The sequence below is a fragment of the Notothenia rossii genome (assembly GCF_949606895.1).
Source record: "Notothenia rossii genome assembly, chromosome: 2".
NCBI classification, from domain to species: Eukaryota; Metazoa; Chordata; class Actinopteri; order Perciformes; family Nototheniidae; genus Notothenia; species Notothenia rossii.
Genome location: NC_136904.1, coordinates 22,805,436 through 22,824,188, shown reverse-complemented (window position 1 = coordinate 22,824,188; position 18,753 = coordinate 22,805,436). Strand labels below are relative to the sequence as shown.

At 40.8% G+C, this 18,753-nt stretch overlaps 1 protein-coding gene across 2 annotated transcripts in view; it reads right to left on the bottom strand.

Annotated features, from left to right (window-relative positions):
• pcdh17 (protocadherin 17) overlaps positions 1 to 14,666 on the bottom strand; it is a 48,086-nt gene extending 33,420 nt beyond the window's left edge. Inside the window, exons 1-2 of one of the 2 annotated variants that reach the window (XM_079665534.1) lie at positions 13,996 to 14,666; positions 10,447 to 13,245 (exon numbers count right to left, since the gene is read on the bottom strand). In XM_079665534.1, coding sequence (XP_079521660.1) covers positions 10,447 to 12,939 — 2,493 coding nt within the window. In that variant the 5' untranslated portion in view covers positions 12,940 to 13,245; positions 13,996 to 14,666. The remainder of the gene's footprint in view (positions 1 to 10,446; positions 13,246 to 13,995) is intronic. The other variant, XM_079665535.1, reaches the window with a different exon arrangement.
• Between the last annotated feature and the right edge of the window lie 4,087 nt (positions 14,667 to 18,753).

The following is an 18,753-nucleotide window of genomic DNA, read 5'->3' as shown; positions in this document are numbered from 1 at the left end:
GTTTATGCTACAATCCTGAAAAAATGAGGTACTTAAGAAGTTTGTTTTCTACAGTAGTTTTGGATTTGGAACACATAGGGATGTGGTGCCCGTGGACTTGTGAGTTTCACTTTTCTGATAGTTTACATTATAATGGAATACAGGATGAGAGTAGACAACTTTTATTTTATTTTTTATTTTTTTCAATCCTTTTCTCTTACAAATCTATCTCTCCCATTCAATACAAAAATAGTTGTTTTATTAATTTTAATAAGGAACAAAAAAAACTAAATATAATATTTGTGTACTGCTTAACACAGTGGATCACAGCACACAACCATAAAACAAATTCAACAGGAACTGAAAATGAAATAAACACTTTCTAAATCACAGTTTGCCTGGAAAAGGTTGTGACCCAATCTCCAGCTTCCGCCCAAATTAATGTTTTTACGTTTTTACGTCCCCAGGTAAGTGGCACACTCATTCAAATTTTACTCAAATAATGCAGGGCCGGGTACATTTGCTATTATCTTCTGCAATATTATGTATGTATGTCTGCAGTTTCTAACAGAATCATAAAAAAAGAAGAAAACAGAATAACACTGACTACAATTCAGCAGCAAGACTTAGCTGCCATTTCAGATGGAACCTTTCTACTCAGAAGAGGAAGCGCAACACAAGAACGCACGTTTGTTCTCCTATCAACACAATCTACATCTGTGACAGTTTAGCCCCAGGAGTAAATGATAAATGTGGCTTTTGGCATGTACTCTAACACAAAAAAACCCAATAGAGCAGTTTGTCGGTTCTCTTGAAATAGGAGTGTTGTTTTCCATACCTACGTTTTTTGTAGACACATTTAACCAGCTGGTGTGGGTATCTTACTGCTGGGACCAGTCTTGTGATTATTTATAAAGGAAATATTCGGGAAAAAGACAATTGGATTTGGAGTCAGAGAGGACTTAACTTGATTTTACATGTTTACATGTTGAAACTCTGAAGAAAGCAGTAAAAAAGGAGGTAAAAGATCAAGTATGTGATCTTGGTTTGTTAGCTTCTAATCATTCAGTACTTGCTCATCAAAAGTTACAATGGCTTTGCCGGTAACTGAAGTCTTGAGTCAGCACTGACCTCCCTTCACCCTCATTAATCCGAAGCCAACTAAGCCCAAAAGTCCAAAGCTGTTACAGAGCTAACAGACCTGTCGTACTGTGCAGACAAGACATGCATGTGTGAATTTAAACAAACTACCTATTGGGCAAAATGCCTATAACCATAGCTCAAAACAATAGCTTCCATAAAAAAAAGAAAGAGATATATGCGACATGTCATTTTGACAGTGGTATTAATCAAGGATAAATCTAAGTCTCAGCAAGAAAGTTAATATATTTCCAAAATGTAAAATATGTTTTCCTTTAAGATCTATATTTCTTCTTTTCATTGGAATGTATACTAATAATTAGAGATTTCCTCAGAATTAACCTTAAATTGTCGACTGGCAATCATTACATAATGCAATTGAACCAAAGTCAAATAGGCAAGCAAATTATTCAGCATATCTGTTTGCAGCCTTTTTAATGTAAAGATGACTGCCATTAACTTGTTAAAAAAAGACACCGTTATTAAGCTTTCAAACTGATATTTGTATGCCCTCTTATGCAGTATTTTTTTATCAAATTCAATCGAAGAAGGACACATTTTATAATTTTGTTTTGAAACAAACAATCCACAAGATGTTGTCTATTTGCAGATTAAGCGAGAAACTAAGGGTGAACGAAAACATTAAAGGATGCAATTATTCAATTTAAATGGATGGAGAAATAACTGTTCTGTGGATGAAAGGATTTTGGATATTTCCCTAATGCCAAGAACCGAGGCCAGACACGTATATATGAACACAGAAACACGCAGAATGCATGCAAACATACAGCATGTTTAATATCAATACATGCACTAGTGACCACACACACATTACCCCTCTCATTCAAACTCTCTCTTTCTCACACACACACACACACACACACACACACCCCCCCCCGCCCCCACACACATACACACACACACACACACACACACACACACACACACACACACACACACACACACACACACACACACACACACACACACACACACACACACACACACACACACACACACACACACACACACACACACACACACACACACACACGTTCTTCTTCTCTGTGTCTGTATGCACAGACACACACACACATTACCCCTCTCATTCAAACTCTCTCTTTCACACACCCACACCCACACCCACACACACACACACACACACACACACACACACACACACACACACACACACACACACACACACACACACACACACACACACACACAAAGCTGCATATTTTTACTTCAAGGTGACCTATCTGCTGTATATGTTTCAGGTCAGAGGTATCTGAGCAAAGGATGAGCCAGAAGAAAGAGGAATACAATAAGTTGGTATACTGTCTATACACCTGGGTAAAAACTGACAGAAAAGGCTTTAGGATAATGCTCTGTTGTCAAAGTGTTGGACGCCAGTTCTTCTGGTTCTCTTTTAAGTGCGTCTATAGTGCATTAAGTATCTGTCAGACCAGCTTTACCATTAATCAGCTAGCCCACAGAAGAAACAATCGCACATAATCTCAAGCTCTAAACCCAGCTGACCTTCTCTTCAAATGCACAGATAAATCCCCCTTCAAACCTCAGTAATTAAAAAAAAAAACACACAGGCCAGAGCGCTAGTAATTTCTTCTTCCGTGCTCTCCCTCCCCTGCAGTCCATCTGATTGGTTTTTCCCACAGCAGCACCCATGTCTCTCCAACTGGGAGTAGATTGACTCAGCATGTCAACATGACCTCAAAGAGGACGCAATTTCAGACAATGTGTGTTGGGAGAGGGGTTGTTTTGTCCCATTAATCTGTTAATAGGAAAGGAGAGGAGGAAAGAGGAAAAGAGGACAAGGGCAGAATACATGGGTTCCATTCGTCATCCCAGCAGTGTTGAGTGTATAAATACCAAGATCTGTTCAGAGTTATCAGTGAGCCAATGCTTCCATCGTGGTACTTCATTTAAGACTGTCCTCAGATCAATATGGCAGACATATACACTCTGTACTGTTGACAAGATAATCTCATCATTATGAATTTGGCTTGGGTCGTCAGTAACATGAGGAATTGCATGGCTTATCTAAGATGACAAGATCAGAGAGACAGAAAGGGAATCCTAAAAGGAAAAGAGTCCGAGCAGGAGCGGGGGGAAGAGAGGAAGAGAGAGAGCGAGCACAATTCTTTTTTTTTTTTTAATAAACAATGCTCAGAGCGATAGATAATGAAATACAGTATTTTAGTGCCAACAGAGGAAAATCCATATGAAACGGAGCAAACCGGCAATTGATCTCAATGCTAAAGGCCCCAAAAAGATTCCTCTCCAAGACATAAACACAGTGAGGGGCCAATTGAGTACATCTGTGTAGTGCAATAGAAACAGATGAGCCCGGCCAAATATACAATTTTCAATACAGCATTAGCACTCAACATGGCCACTGCTTCCCTGAAGAGCAGACACAGTAAAAGCATTTGATGACAAATGTATTGTGCCCGCAATGCCCGTCACTTGGTGGGCCTTTTTGTTTAGGCAATAACATCCAAGAGTGCCGACTCATTCACCTCTGTTGCCACAAACACATAACAGCCAGTACAAAACACAGCGGCTGTCAATTCTCTTGAGAAACACATAGGACTTTAGACATGGGAGTCAGATTTCAAACTGTGCTGCAGGAATAAGCAGGAGCAGAAGTGACGGTGAGATCTCTTATGGACCCATTTCTCAAATTGCAATGCAAATGTAATTTCTGGAATAAGAAGGGACAATGAACTGAAGTGGTTGTATGTGGAAGAAGAAGCCTGTTCTATAACGCCTTGTTTTGACATGTAGTTAGGTGAAATTAGAGTAAATGAGATGGTATTCATGGTATATCCCTCCAATCAATTAATCACATTACTGATGAAGCTGAAGAAGTGCTGAACTGTAGAAGGCAAGGACGAAGAGAGAGAGAGAGAGAGATTCTCAGGGAGCAAGGGATAAATCATTTCTCTTATACTAATGAGATAGAAGGTGAGAACAGATTCACATAACTCATTCTTTGAGCTGCGTGTTGTTTCTACATTACATGCCTGGGGGGCACAGTGAAGGAAGATGTGGCAGAAATAAAAGCTCTCTCACGTTGGACTGGTGCCAAGACACAACAGAGCCAGTTCCACTTTGTTTGACTTTGAAAGTGTTTGATTTACAGCAAGGAGACCCAGCTGCTAGGAGTTCAAAGAATACATTGCCGTGCCATGTACGCCAATGTAGCCCTCTGTGTGCTGTGTATCTCAGCGCACATTACCATGGGGTCACTCCTATTATATATATACACCTATTTACAGCTTCCTGCTCAAAATGCTAAGTCTAGAGACCCCAGGAGGGATCTAAGAGCCCCCAGGGGGCAGGCGGCCCCTACAGGGAAGCCCATTCCAATCTGAGAGAACCAGCAAGACCTGTGCTTCAGAGCACAGCTGGTGGTAGCACAGGTGCATCAGTGCGAGTGCAAGTACATACACACGCACATAGACATGGCAGCTAAATCTTAGATTCCTCCACTGTGAAGGTTATGTTTTGTTCTCTTGTTTTTGTGACCTCTGTTGATGCTAGGTTCCTTGTGCTTGAGTTGTTTCAGCACAATGCCAGCAGCACCAAGGTAAATGCTTTAAAATCTCCTGGGGGCATGCACAGACTGTTTTGTCACTCTCTTCTTTTTCCTCTACAGTACAGCATGTATCGGAGGAGTTTATATCAAAAAGAAAACACCTTACAGTTAAGGACTGATCCATCTTGTGTAGGCGTTCACTTGAAATGCAACATACATATGGGCACACAGGATCGGCAGGGTCAAGAAAACAAGACACACTGTCAGATAGGGAAAAAAAGACACAATAAACACAAATGAATAGCAGTAAACACAAGTCACAAGGCTCATGGTAGCAGAATAGAATAATAATATGCTAAGTCTTATAGGACCTGATCTGTAGACCACATAAAACCAGGCTAAATAATGGCCTTTGCTACTTAACAAAAAGACATGATAGTGTGACATGATATTTAGAAGTTCAGTGTCATTGAATTAGGGGAGTTCTGATCGTTCACTTCCCCTCCATCACAAACACACTCATGCGCTCACAAATGCACTATTACTCCAAAGCAAATGTCCACTGATAATCCGGTCTTATTATCTTGCCCATGTCATCTCCAATAGGCTGCTTCCTATTCAACCAAGTAAATTGGTTTAATGTGTCCGGGCAATCTGGCTATCACGGAGGTCAACTCATGTTCTCATATCCTGTCTCTTCCTCTAAACTCGAAAAAATAAAAAACCTTTTGTTTCCCTACTTTGCCAGGTCGAGAGGTCTGTTAAAATAACGAAATGATGCAGCTCAGATAAGTGCTGTGTCAAAATGAATGCACAACAGCTGGTTGGAAGGATTTGTAGTGTCTGACCAATAAGACCAATATAATGCATACATATATATTGTCTTCAGTTTCCTAACATCTATCCATCCCTCTATCTCTACAGTTTTTAATCGACTTAAGTTTGTCAGAACTTACATGGGGAACCGTTTTTAGTGGTAGGCATCGTCAGGGGCTTTTATTCAATTATTCAGCAGGGTTACTTGGAATTTTTTGATTAATAAAATATATACTACTACCACAGCTATGTCGATCTGAAAAACATTTTCTTGTGTACTTCCACAAGAAAAGGAATAACTAATTGTGTAAATCTTTGAAGAATCTGTATCCTTAGTTCATTTCATGGAAAAAGTGTTCAGGGAAAACATCAAAAGTGAGTGTAAAGATGGAGACATTAGTGTTGTTCATTAATTCAGTTTTTCTTTTCAAAACTTAAAACATGGCATTACCATATAGGTGTTGAAAGAGAAGATGAAGATTCATCTGCACTTTCTCTCATGCTGCCACTTATTGCAAAGAGAGTGAGGTCAATTAAATGCTCAAATTATATTTGAATCATAACGTTACTAGTAGTTTCACACTTACTCTGTGTTGCCCCCCTTCATGTTAACAAATATGTAGCCAGAGACCTCTGATGTTTATCGTGACATATTCTGCTTCCCTCTGATCTGTTAAACATTATGATTTATTAATGAAAGATGGTGCAAATATAGCTGCAGTTTTCTGCTGTGTGTTAGTCTTTTCTACAGCTTCAAGGCATTCTGATGCTTCTGTAATAAAACAAGCCTCTCTGCAAACTGAAATACAACTAATGGCAGCTAATAAACGATTACAACATTCAATGACAACATTTCTATATTTTAGCTGTAGTAGATACAGACATAATTTACTGTTCCTTCCCCAGAGCAACACTCTGTGGTCTAAACACACTTCCTCTCAGTTGCATATATCATTTGAGCTTGGGGGAGATGAAGAAAAATAAAACGTCCTATTAATAATTCAGAATTTCAGCATGTAGTGTTATGTACAGTTGCCGCAGGTTTATTTGTGGAAATATGTAGATGCACCCTCGGGAGAGCCAATTTTTTTTTTAAATGTACTGGTATGACCAAATAAAACACATCTGGCCTTGTGACTGAGAAGAGATCAACTTGGGGACAAAATAACACAAATTACAAACAGCTTCTTAAACTGTCTCTTATTCCTGTAAACGAGTATTAAGACTGACTGCATCTAGTTGCTGAGCTGCACAATCCTGTCAGCAAGAGGGCTTCAGTACATACAGGTTTACCAAACTCATTCCATAGAAAGCTTCAGAGGAAAGCAGTTATCTAAAGATGAAGGGAGAGGGGGAGAAATGAAATAAAGAGCGCTTTTCTATTCATTGCCTCAGTGGCCACTGAAGTGTGGGAGCAATTTCAATACAATATATAGCGGAGGCTTTGATAAGACTTTTTCAGTAGAATCCTTCAAAACAGCCCAAACCTGGTTACACGTGCATCTGTGTGTTTATGTGCATGAGTGTGTGTGTGTGTTTGTGTGTGTGTGTGTGTGTGTTTCTTGGAGGAAGGGTGTTTCAAGGTTCGGACAAATGCAAGATTGTCCTGCTCATAAAAGAGAGGGGCTCTGTCACGGTGCCTGCCAGCTAAAGGCTTAAATCACATGCCGGGAATACACAATGACGTTATACCCCCATACACACACACACAGCCACACACACACACACACACACACACACACACACACACACACACACACACACACACACACACACACACACACACACACACACACACACACACACACACACACACACACACACACACACACACACACACACACACACACACACACACACAATCACACACACGCACAATCTACCTAAATTATACAGAGTAAAACCATTCCTGGAAGCACCCATTTTCAACATCTGCTCTAGCTAAATTGTTGGCATGCACAAGCTCAACGTAAACAGATCAAAAGGAGTGAACATTTTATCTTCTATATTGCTTACCCACCAGTTAAATGATTACAGTCACACCTCTTAACTTCTTTTTGTTAGCACTCAAAAAACTAAATTCATTCAATACGTTTATGGCTGCCAGTCATTTAAAAAATTATTTTCCGAGACCTTGGTTTAGTATGAAATGAAGAAAAGATCAATCAGCATAGCTTTTTCTAAAAAATGTGTGCATATTTTACATTTGATGAATTCAGCTTCTGTATGGTAAATTTAAAGATTTTTATATAAAAGCACTTCTAACAAAATAATGTCATGTATACTATTACAGAATAAATATATTTTATATTCCATGCGTTGGTATTAATTGATGTCTGATATATTTGTCATTATAAGCAGCAAGAGCCTCACTACCAGATGACAAGAAACACTGTCAAGTCAGCAGAGACTAGAGCCCCTTTTCTCCTTGACACCCTGATCTCGATGCTACCCGACACAAGGCAGAATGTCGCCACCTAAAGGCAGCTTTTATAGCCTTTCAGACTCTTTGCCTCTGTACCACCTGCACCTTATTAACACGGATGGTCTCCTGCCGAGACAGGATTCAGTTTAATTATAGTTTCATGGTGAATCAAATTACTACTCAAAACAAATCAATATGATAAATTATGGGCCATTTAAAAGTAATGACACAGGAGTCTCAGAATGTTTGCTGACAATGAGTGCAGCTTCTTGAAAAGATGGGAAGGAAGCAGCAGAGAAACTTATAAAACAAGTCAGTGGGCCACAGCCTGGCACAGCTGGTAACTCTAAAGTATTCAAGGGAGAGTGGGCGCAGCCTCACTCTTTGGAACAATTTACTGAAATCCCTTTTTCCTGCATATTGAAGAATTTTGAGGCAGATTGGTTTTAACCTTGATTCTACACTAAGTAATTCCCTTCTACGCCTTAAGCGGAATTAGGCATCATTACGTATCATCTATCTCCTTATCCAAGGAATTCTCTTTAGAAATGAAATGGAGCTTTCCACTGGGCCGGGTGCTGGCACGGTGGTGACAATGATAAGGCCAGCAGAGCTCTGCTGATATGTTCATATTATTCCCCTCTACCACATAGAGACCAAGCCCAGCCTGTCTGTGAGTGCACCACTATAAAACATCATTAGAGTCCAGCAGCAGTGTGGAGAAAGACTGGGAGTTGCAGGCAGCTACAGTAGGTACGGATGAAGACAGTAGCACTAAGGTGCCCTTGTGAAACTGACTGAGCAGGCAATACACTCTCCTGCTTTATCCATGCCATTATTTATTTTTCCTATTTAGCTTCTCCTCTCATGGCAACCGTAGTGACAGATGGGCTGAGAGGCCTTGGGATCGATGGAAGGGGAATTCTGTCTTTGTTTCCTGACATTTTTCCCATAGCCACTCTCCTGTGACTCAGGTTACTTACTGTCCACACAAACGGAGTGAGAAGGCAGAAGCAGGGGAGGAAGGGAGGAAAGTGATACGCTTCTGTACAGATTCTGAAGAAACTTAATGCCTCAGGTCATCTCCCTCTACACAGGTTTCTGTTGAATAATACAACAGAGCACCCTGCACGTCTGATGCGTTGAGGGGACCCTCTGTAAATAAGACACTAAGGAATTCATTGTTTCCACACATTTGTTTCCCTTTGAAAGTGGGAAAAAAGTAAGTGCACAAAAAGGATATGCAACAGTCTCAGACAGTCTAATTCATCATCACTACTTTTATCAGAGAATGGAACAGAAATGATTCTGTTCCTTTGATTAGAAAGCCTTAACGGTCTTTGTGCTGACCCTTGCCCTATGCAGCTGGGCCATAAAAGAAGCAGGGCTGAGACTGAGAGTTGGAACAACAGACAGGGGCCTTCCTCCCTGGTGAGAAGACGTCACATCTGATCACAGTCCTCGTCACATCCACATCCAGCACAAATAGTGGGAGAGAAAAGACAGCCTAGAGCCTAATAGACAGACGAATATTTGCAGTCCAAAAGGGTTTACCGGAGGAATGTCAATCATTCATCGTGCCAATTAGTATAATGCCATACGCGGAACATTATAAAATAAAATTCAGTGAGGGATGTTTAATATTTCTGTTAAATTACACAAAGATCATTTCTTTTTTGAATATCTGAACAATAGGTAGGGGTAAGTAAAACTGTTTGCTACACCTGCCCATTGTCCCTAGTGTTTCACACCACTGTCTTAAGCAGGCCCTAATCTTTGTCTGACACGACAGACTTTTAATTGGCTTAAGGCTGAAGAGACAGAGAACTTATCACGTTAGAGGCTTATACACCCAAGTCCAATGCACAAAGTCCTACAAAGTAGCCATTAAAGTAAGTATAATCTGTTAATCTCAAGGAATTAAAATCGCTATATTTAACCATGAGGTGCTATAGAATTTGATGACTGATGTTAAACAACGGCATGAAACCGTGAACGCCTATTTGTCACTGCTTGAGAGAATTTAATGTCGTGGTAGAGCATTATAGAATTGACTGCCTGTGTGTACAAGTTTATTAATAGAGCATGTTAGTATATTCAAAAAATAATAATAGTAATTGGATTTTGACATAAACTGATTATAACTCAGCAACAGGCTAAACTCTTTATTCCACAGGAATGAAACGACAGTGATTGAGTGATTAAAGAAGCATTTCTACATGAAAACTGATTTCAAAGGCCTGGCGTGAGATATTTCAGGCACAACTGATTTGTTTCGATGTCGCAGGCTCTGTTTTATGAGAACACCGGAATTACTGTTTAATCCTTCTAATGCTCACCCCTCCCTTCTTTGTTTTCTCTATGCTCTTGGGCCTCTCTGCCTCTGCCTGTCCTTATCCCTCTTTATTTTGATTTTACAAAACAAGGGACAAATGTTGATATAGGAAATTGGAGCTTTCTGAGGGTTGTGACGTGAAAATTGTGGCATAACAGTGAAGGAGAGGAGTGCAATTTCCCTTACCTGTATGATGGACATGCGGTTAGTAGGTGTATCTGTAGTGCTGGTGACTGGGCCTGTGAAGCTGGTGTGGCATCCCACGTGGCCTTGGGGCACGCTGAGGTTATTGGCAGTGGGCTTGAGATACATGACCTCTGACCTTGGTGAGCTGAGTGGCAGTCGTGTCTGGTAGTCAAAGTACATAGGAGAGGTGGCCAAGGAAGGGCTGCTTACCACATTCATCACATTCATGGCATCCCGCTCCTCCACCTCGCTCTGCACCAGCATGATGTCGTTCTTGTTAATCTTCTTCTTCTTGCCTTTCCCCAGCTGAGGGTGCGAGTACTCTGCAATGCGACAATTATATGTACGGATCTCCTTGTTTTCTCGCTTGCACTTGATTGCTATGGTCACCATTGCAGCCAGAAGCATGATGGATATGATGCTTAGAGTTACAATAAGAGGCAGGGACATGTCCCAGTTCTGATTGTCCTTTGTGCGTGGCAATCCATCAGGGGGACGTCCGTTAGAGGCCTTGACGATGAGCCTGGCGGCAGCAGTCAGAGTCGGCTTGCCATGGTCTGATACTCGAATTATCAGCTCCACAATGGGGTTCACATCGTCCCAGAATGGGTGGGCTGTTTGAACCTCCCCAGTCACTGGATCAATCTCAAAGAGGTGCTCCTCATTGCCATCCGAGATCTCATAAGTGAGCCTCCCGCTCTCACCATAGTCATTATCCACGGCCCTTACTGTGGTGACAATGTAGCCCACACCAACATTACGCGGCACGTGGATTTCAGCCGTGTCGTTTAGAAGTAGGGGCAGAACAATGACAGGGATGTTGTCATTGACATCGAGAACACTGATGCGGACTGTAGCATTGCTCTCCAGGTGTGGGGATCCTGCATCTCTAGCAAGAACCTTAAAGTCAAAATACTTGATTTGCTCATAGTTAAAGGATCTCACAGCATAGATGGCTCCATTAGCAGCATTCACATTAACATAGGTGTTGACATCACCCCCACTCACATTGGAGTTCATTATGCTGTAGTATACTGTGCCATTCTGGCCAAGGTCCGGGTCATGCGCCAGAACTGAACCTAGGTACTCCCCAGGAATGTTGTTCTCGGGTATTTGAAGAAGGTAAACTGACTTCGTAAAGCGAGGAACATTGTCATTCTCATCCAGAATCTTTACGGTGAAGGATTTTGTTGAGTTTAGAGGAGGAATGCCGTTGTCTTTGGCCACAATGGTGACATTATACTCATCCTGCGCCTCTCTGTCCAAGGGCCTGTCTGTTACTACAGTATAGAAGTTATCATAGTTCTCCTCAAGTTTAAAAGGGACATTACCCAGCACTCTGCACTGAAGCTGCCCATTCCTGCCTGAGTCCTTGTCTGTGACACGGACCAGAGCAATGACAGTGGCTGGAGGTGCTGCCTCACTGATGGCTCCCTGTCTCACAGACACAAAGCCTATAGATGGCCAGTTATCGTTCCTGTCAAGCACTTTAACTGTGACTTTACAATGGCCTGGGATTGGATTGGGACCTAGATCCTTTGCCTGGACGTCAATCTCAATGACTGGGCTCTCTTCATAGTCAATTTCACCCTGAATCTTTATGACCCCTGTTCTTGAATCTATGGAAAAGAGCTCCCGGATTCTCTCTGGGGCATAGCCACTAAAAGAATAGACTACTTGTCCATTGTTGCCCTCATCAGGATCAGTGGCATTTAAATCGATCAGCACTTTACCAGGAGGAGAATTTTCAGGAATTTCCACAATATACGATGGTTGATCAAACACAGGGCTGTTATCATTGGAATCAATAACTTTAACATTTATCTGCATGTTACCTGACCTAGGATATTCGCCCCCATCCGTGGCTGACAAAATGAGGGTGTGATGGCTTCGTTCTTCGCGGTCCAATGGTCGTTGAATAACTAATTCTGGAAATTTAGTCCCGTCGCCACGGGATTTTACCTCTAACGAAAATAGATTGTAGTCATCGCGTGTTATTTGATAGGTTTTCAGGCCGTTCTCCCCTGCATCTGGGTCATGCGCGCTGGTCAGGGGAAAACGTGTCCCTGGCATTGCATTCTCAGAAATTTCAATATCAATCTGATCCGAGGGGAAAGCGGGTGAGTTGTCGTTAATGTCCTGGATATCTATTTTGATCATGCAGATCTCCTTGTCATTGGCAAACACCTCCATGGAGAGCTGGCACTTGGGGTTTCTCTTACACAAGGTTTCCCTGTCAATGCGTTGCTTTGTGTACAGCAGTCCGCTTTGAGGGTCCACGTCGATGAGATGCGGTGCTGAGTTTTCAAGAACCCTGAAGTTGGCTTTCTTACCCTGTCCCGGCCCAACCTGTTCAAGTCCGAGTCTGGCATCTTTGGCTATGTTCCCAATCACTGTCCCTGGACCCTGTTCCTCCGGGACAGAGTAATTTAAGTTCTTCAATGTCAGGGCTTGAGCCCATAGGAGGAGGAAAAAGAAAATAGAAAGATACATTCCCACTCCGTAAAAGCAGCTATAAACTGTTTATTGTCTATGCTTCCTTTGACCTGTTGATATTTTGTTCAAATGTGATGTTTCTATTATTCAGGATCAAAAAAAGAGTTATGTTCATCATGTGAGGCCTTCGCATCTGTCTTTGTGGATTGTCTTTGCTATGTCTCTCTCTTCCTCTGCCTCTTCCAGCTATCTGTGGCGCTGAACACCTAATTTATATTCAGCTGAGCGCCCAGACTCATCTGAGCAATAATCGCAATCCAGTCTCCGAACAAAATAGTCATTGTAAGTGTTTCTTCATACAACCTAAAAAGAAAAACAGAAAAAAAAATATTTGTTATATGTGTCAATTATTCAGCCAAATAAAATCTGACTACAATACAATAGCAATTCTGCCAGTTAGAAATCACATCCACCGCTGAGCCAAAAATGAAACTGGGCTCATGTGTAATTCATCTCCACAATTATAGGGAAGCTTGTCAATTAGTTAACCTTGGGAAGACACGGCGCAGCCCATACACAGGGAAATGCTGATTTTCTTTCTTGTTTATTTACGACATGTATCATTAGAAACAAAATACAGTTCTTAATTCATCCTTATGCAAGACCTGACACTAGCGTAATGTTCGCACATTCGCACATTATGAGAAAGCCGAATGAAACTGTAAAAGGACAACTTTAATAATATACTCCTGCAGGCGTACAACTGAAGATGGCCTATTGTAGCGGCTATTTGAATAAGTGTGGATAAAATGAGCCTCTTACACGCATTAACAAATCCGCATAATCCGGATATTTACAATGAGCCTTATACAAATTCGGAAATTAGCTGCCAACATCTCAGCACTGCCGTGTAATTCTCTCCACTAATGCCCTCTGTCTCTCTCTTTATCTCTCTATGTGAGATTCAACGGTCCTTGGAAGAAGCTGTTGCATCTGCTTGCATAAGGATGGTTGTGAAATAACAACCATTTAGAAATTAACAACTGACAGGGATTTCAATGGAAAATTGCATGAATTTACATGGAGCACATTATAGACCAAACGTAAACTTACCCAAAAAAGTGCTGTCATAGTCCAAATAATATAAATGTAAAAACCAAAACAGTCAGTTCCAGCAGGGTTTAGGGAGAGTTTCATTCTCTAACCACTTTCGTGTTAGCCCACCACCCGTATCCTCTTTCCCTCCTCTGTGCTGGGAGAAAAGCCACAAGCCTCCGCTGCACACGCAGGCTACAGTGCAGCGCAGTGGAAATAAAAAAAAAAGTGCTCCAGAAAAGTATGACTGTAATGTCAATGAGCTGAAGACCTCTCCGCTGTCTGATTAGGATGCAGCGACTCGCCTTCTGCCCGCAGTGAGTCACCGTTCTTCAGGAAAAACAACTGTTCGGAGAGAAAACTCTATGGGGAGATACAAAAATCCAAATGTATAGTAAGGTAGATCCAAAGCAGATTTTTAAAGGGCGATTATTGTTTTTTTCCCCGTCCGAAACAGAGCTGAGTGACTGATTCCCGTAGTGGCATTTTGTCCTTGTCCGTCCTCTTCAAAGTCCACACAGAGAGACAGCTGCTGAGGAGGTGGTCAGCGACAGCCCTGCATTCTGCCACAAGTCTGTCTGTTGCTGTCGGAAAAGCGGATGATTTTCTTTAATATATACGCACAATCGTTAGTTAGTATTGTCTGCACGTAACACAGCCCTAAGCACATAGAACGCTTCCTCTCACTGACTGAAGTCCGGACACCGCATGGTGCATTAAACATTGTCGCTACTCCTCTGGCAGCCAATGAATTTGAAGAGGTGGGAAGAGAAGGAGGGATTCAAAAGTCGCTCTGGGTACAGACTACAAATGATTGGTGGCTCGTAGTTCACCGGTGGTGCATCTGTGTTTTTTCAAATTTCACACTTCATTGTTGTTTACAATAAAGGAAACCTTTCGTTGGACAGCTTTGCAAGGGACTAACAGGGCAGGATGCAGCGGTTTGAAATGTCAGTTGGATCATTTATCATCAACAGACAGCAAGATTTGGATTTAGTGTTAATACAAGTATTTTTAATTGATTCCATTTACGGTATTGGTTCTTTATGTTTTATTTTGGAATTGATTTCAATGTTTTGAGAGAAGAGATTAATTGAGTTTTTTTTATAAAATAGGACCAACAATAAAAGAGTATTAATTAGATGTAGGCACTCTTAAACATGTTCATTTAATGACCTTGACTTATATGTTTAAGTGCCATACATCATTTCTTCATATAGTTTTTGGTATTATCAGCAACCTAATTTAGAGACGTGTGTTTGAACTCAAATGTAAAAGTGTTATAGTAACAATGTATGTATTACCTGCTAGGGGGCCTCTTTAGAGTATCTATGCCGATATTAAGCAGATTATGTATGCCCCCCTTAGAAGCAGCAGTGGTTTTTATAAAATAGTAATTTCCAAACACTAGAAGTTAAACCGAAGTATCTTTTGGTAATAAGTTAATTGATTATGTATTTATTTTTTCAGCTAAAAAAGACAACAATACTAATTTCTGGCTGTTAAGAGTTGCGGATTTAAAGCTTTTCTTTCTTCTTATGTCATGGTGAATTAATGAGTAGTGCTGCATCATTGTGAAGAGAGTAATCAAAGCTTTCTTACAATCTTTCTGTGTGGACATATTGTGACTGAGGCTCCATGCCCACTATATTGGTTTGATTTACCATTTAAAATACATCACAAGTTATTACATATCCATATAACCTTCACTTCACTGCCCTGATAACTTTTATCCTTGACTGTTGTCAGGAGCAGCAGTTTTGTCCATATTCAACCATACCCTTCATTTGGTATTGCTATTTCAACGTCAGCTTTGTTGAGTAGTCTTGTGGTCGATCAATGTATAAACATGGATCTCAACCTCTTTGACTTTCCCACTGACCTTTCTCTCTGACAGGAGGGAATGACATAAGTGTCAGAATCATTCGTTAGTCAGGAGGCGACCAAAGCTCATTACTAAACAGCAGGTTTGATGTACTAATGTCAAGATGTTGATAACCGATGAAGGTAAATGTCACATCACTGTCTCTTTCTGCATATAATGTGTGATTTGTTGCGTGCGCATGTGTGTGTGAGATTGTTTTTTTAATGTGCTGCATATTTTGTTCACACAGTGTACCTTCCTCTGAAGTCTTCAGTCGGCAACAAGACAGATGTTTTTTGAAAATATGATTAAGAACATGTGGATAATAACAACAAAACATTCCAATCTGCTATTGAATGAAGTTAAATCATCAGATTTACTCAAGGCTTCAGTATTGCCAAAACATGTTTTTTTCATAATTTCCCCAAATAACAGGGTATCTTTTGTTGTTGTAAACAATGCAATTCACAGTGAGTTTAAACAATGCCTCCAAAATCACCTGCCTTGATGAAATGTCACAGTGTTTCCAGAGATAAACCCAGCCATTAGCAGCTTTCTTCATTAGCCCAATTAAATGGCCCTCAGGAAACACACTGACAGAAAGTGTATTTGGAATGGGCTTCTGGTGAACAGCTGCATTAAAACACTATTTCCTAAATTAAATTTCAATCTAATGGCAATGGCCTTTCTTCAAGTGGTAATAAGAGAGAGAAGGCCTCATCCTGACTACGCCATTTAACCCATTTTTTCTTTTTTCTTTTTTCCTTTTCCTATACTCTCTGATTTCTCTTCTTCTTCCCCTTGAGCAATACAAATGTGTAACACTTTTAGAAGAAATTTGAGCCATGAAGAAAGACCATGAGGAGTCTGAATGAGCTTTTTTTCCATTACTACCTCTTTCAGGAGAGAAAATGAAGACAAAAAAATCTGTTCTCACTTAAAGGTAGGGTAAGTAAGAATGGAGTAGCCAGCTTGAGTGTGCTAGAATTTGAAAGTACGCAGCCGTACTTCCTTACAGAGCCCCTCCTCCAACACACATGAACGCGCATATGACCAATGAGGGCAAGAGATAATTTTGTGCACGAGATGGAAGGCTGACAGGCAGGTAGGCCATCCAATCATCTGACACGGGCCGGCTCAGATGATTGGTCGTGCTTTTTACAGTGCCACGGCTTCCACAGATGAATTTTGTTTTATGCATTGTCAAAGCATTTAATGTATTCATTGCTATCGGGATGTTAAGAGCATTCCATGGAATATAACAAAAAGTGTTTCTGAAGTGAATTACCTACCCTACCTTTAATACACGGGATTCTTTTCCAGCAGCAAACAGTCACCTCTTTCACCGCTACTTTTACCTGCCTGTTGTTTGTCTCCCACATTATTTGTTCCATGTTGCCGTCAGAATTGGTGTTTTTTTTTCTTCTTTACAAAGTTTAACACTTTGCTGTTTCAGAGAAAGGGGGAGAGTAGCACTTCACTTTGGAACAGTGTTAGAAAAGCTGTTTCCCAAAACAGTTTGAGAACTCTTTTCATGATAGTATCAACACTGAGAGCAGCACTGATGACATTTGTAAGAATGTGTCTCCTTTATTGTTCAAAGACTTAAGCCCTCTATACTTTACATTTGTTACAGCACCCATGTATAATGCAGTCTGACTGCAAGTTTTTATTTATTAATGCTTGTTCCCACAGGTGACCTGCATATGTCACGCCTTCCTGAAAGTTAGTTCATCCAGCATATGACCCCATTACAGGATAATCTCTGAGAATCCATAAGAGACTGTTGAAGCTTGTATCTGTCTAACTTTACAGCAGCAATATAATTTTACTGCCAAATACAACAAAAACGTTTTTGTCCTAAAAAGCAAATTGTCCTGTCTATGACTTTGATATTTTTAACAACTTACCTGTATCAATTTTATTAGGCCCTAAGTAATGCATAAATGAGGGTGTGGCTGCTTTTTGGTGACAGGTGGGCACCATTGAAGGTTTCTAGCACACATTCATGAAAGCTGAGTAGGGTCCAACTGCCATTACAACAAGCAGGTCAGGCGGTTGGTTAGAATGTCAAGTCAGATGTAAATGCCTTGTGCATTGATCCACTGGACCACTCAGATGGACCACCAAGGTCGATCTGACCCGCCTCACTGAGTTTGATAGATGTAAAGGTAAGTACTGATGAGCACTGTCATGGTTTGCAGTTTTAGCCGTGGAATCTATCTATATGTTCACTATGCAGCCTCTCCTTATTTCGTTTTTCTCCAGCTCTAATGCTGTCTTTGTAACAGTGCAGCTTAAATCCCTGACCCAGCTTAGCATTGTCATCAAGCCTCAAGAAAAACAATGGTTTATTCAGAAAGGTTGATAGATAAAACCTGTCCTGTGCGTAGTGAGAGATAGTATGTGTGTTTGTACACTTTGTGTAAACATGTCTATGTTGATTTTATAATTTATCTCTACGTGGGCTGCAGGTAACGCATGCGTATTGGAAAGGATGAATGTGTGTAATGGTCAAACACAACTTGCATCTGTTAGTGTGACTGTTTCTGTTGTTCAAGCAAATGTTCACTGTTTGTAGATTCCAATAAATATTTCCTAAAAAAAGGATGACTGTGTAACTGATTCTGCCGCATCACATTCCTTACTGTGGAATAGTGGCCAGTGTTTGGCTTCAATAGGCAGAGGGCTGAGTTCACAGATGACTACAGTTGTAAATGATTTGTTTTATTTTGTGATATGTGATATTATTGTGAAATGTGATATCCTGTGAGAGAAAAATAGATTCAAGACAGAGATTAATTCTCATCAGATTGATTTTTTCAAAGGCACAGCATCCTTTGGTTCTATACACTGACCCTCTGAAGGAAGTCAATGAGTCGGATGCATACATTAATCCTCTCAACATGCTC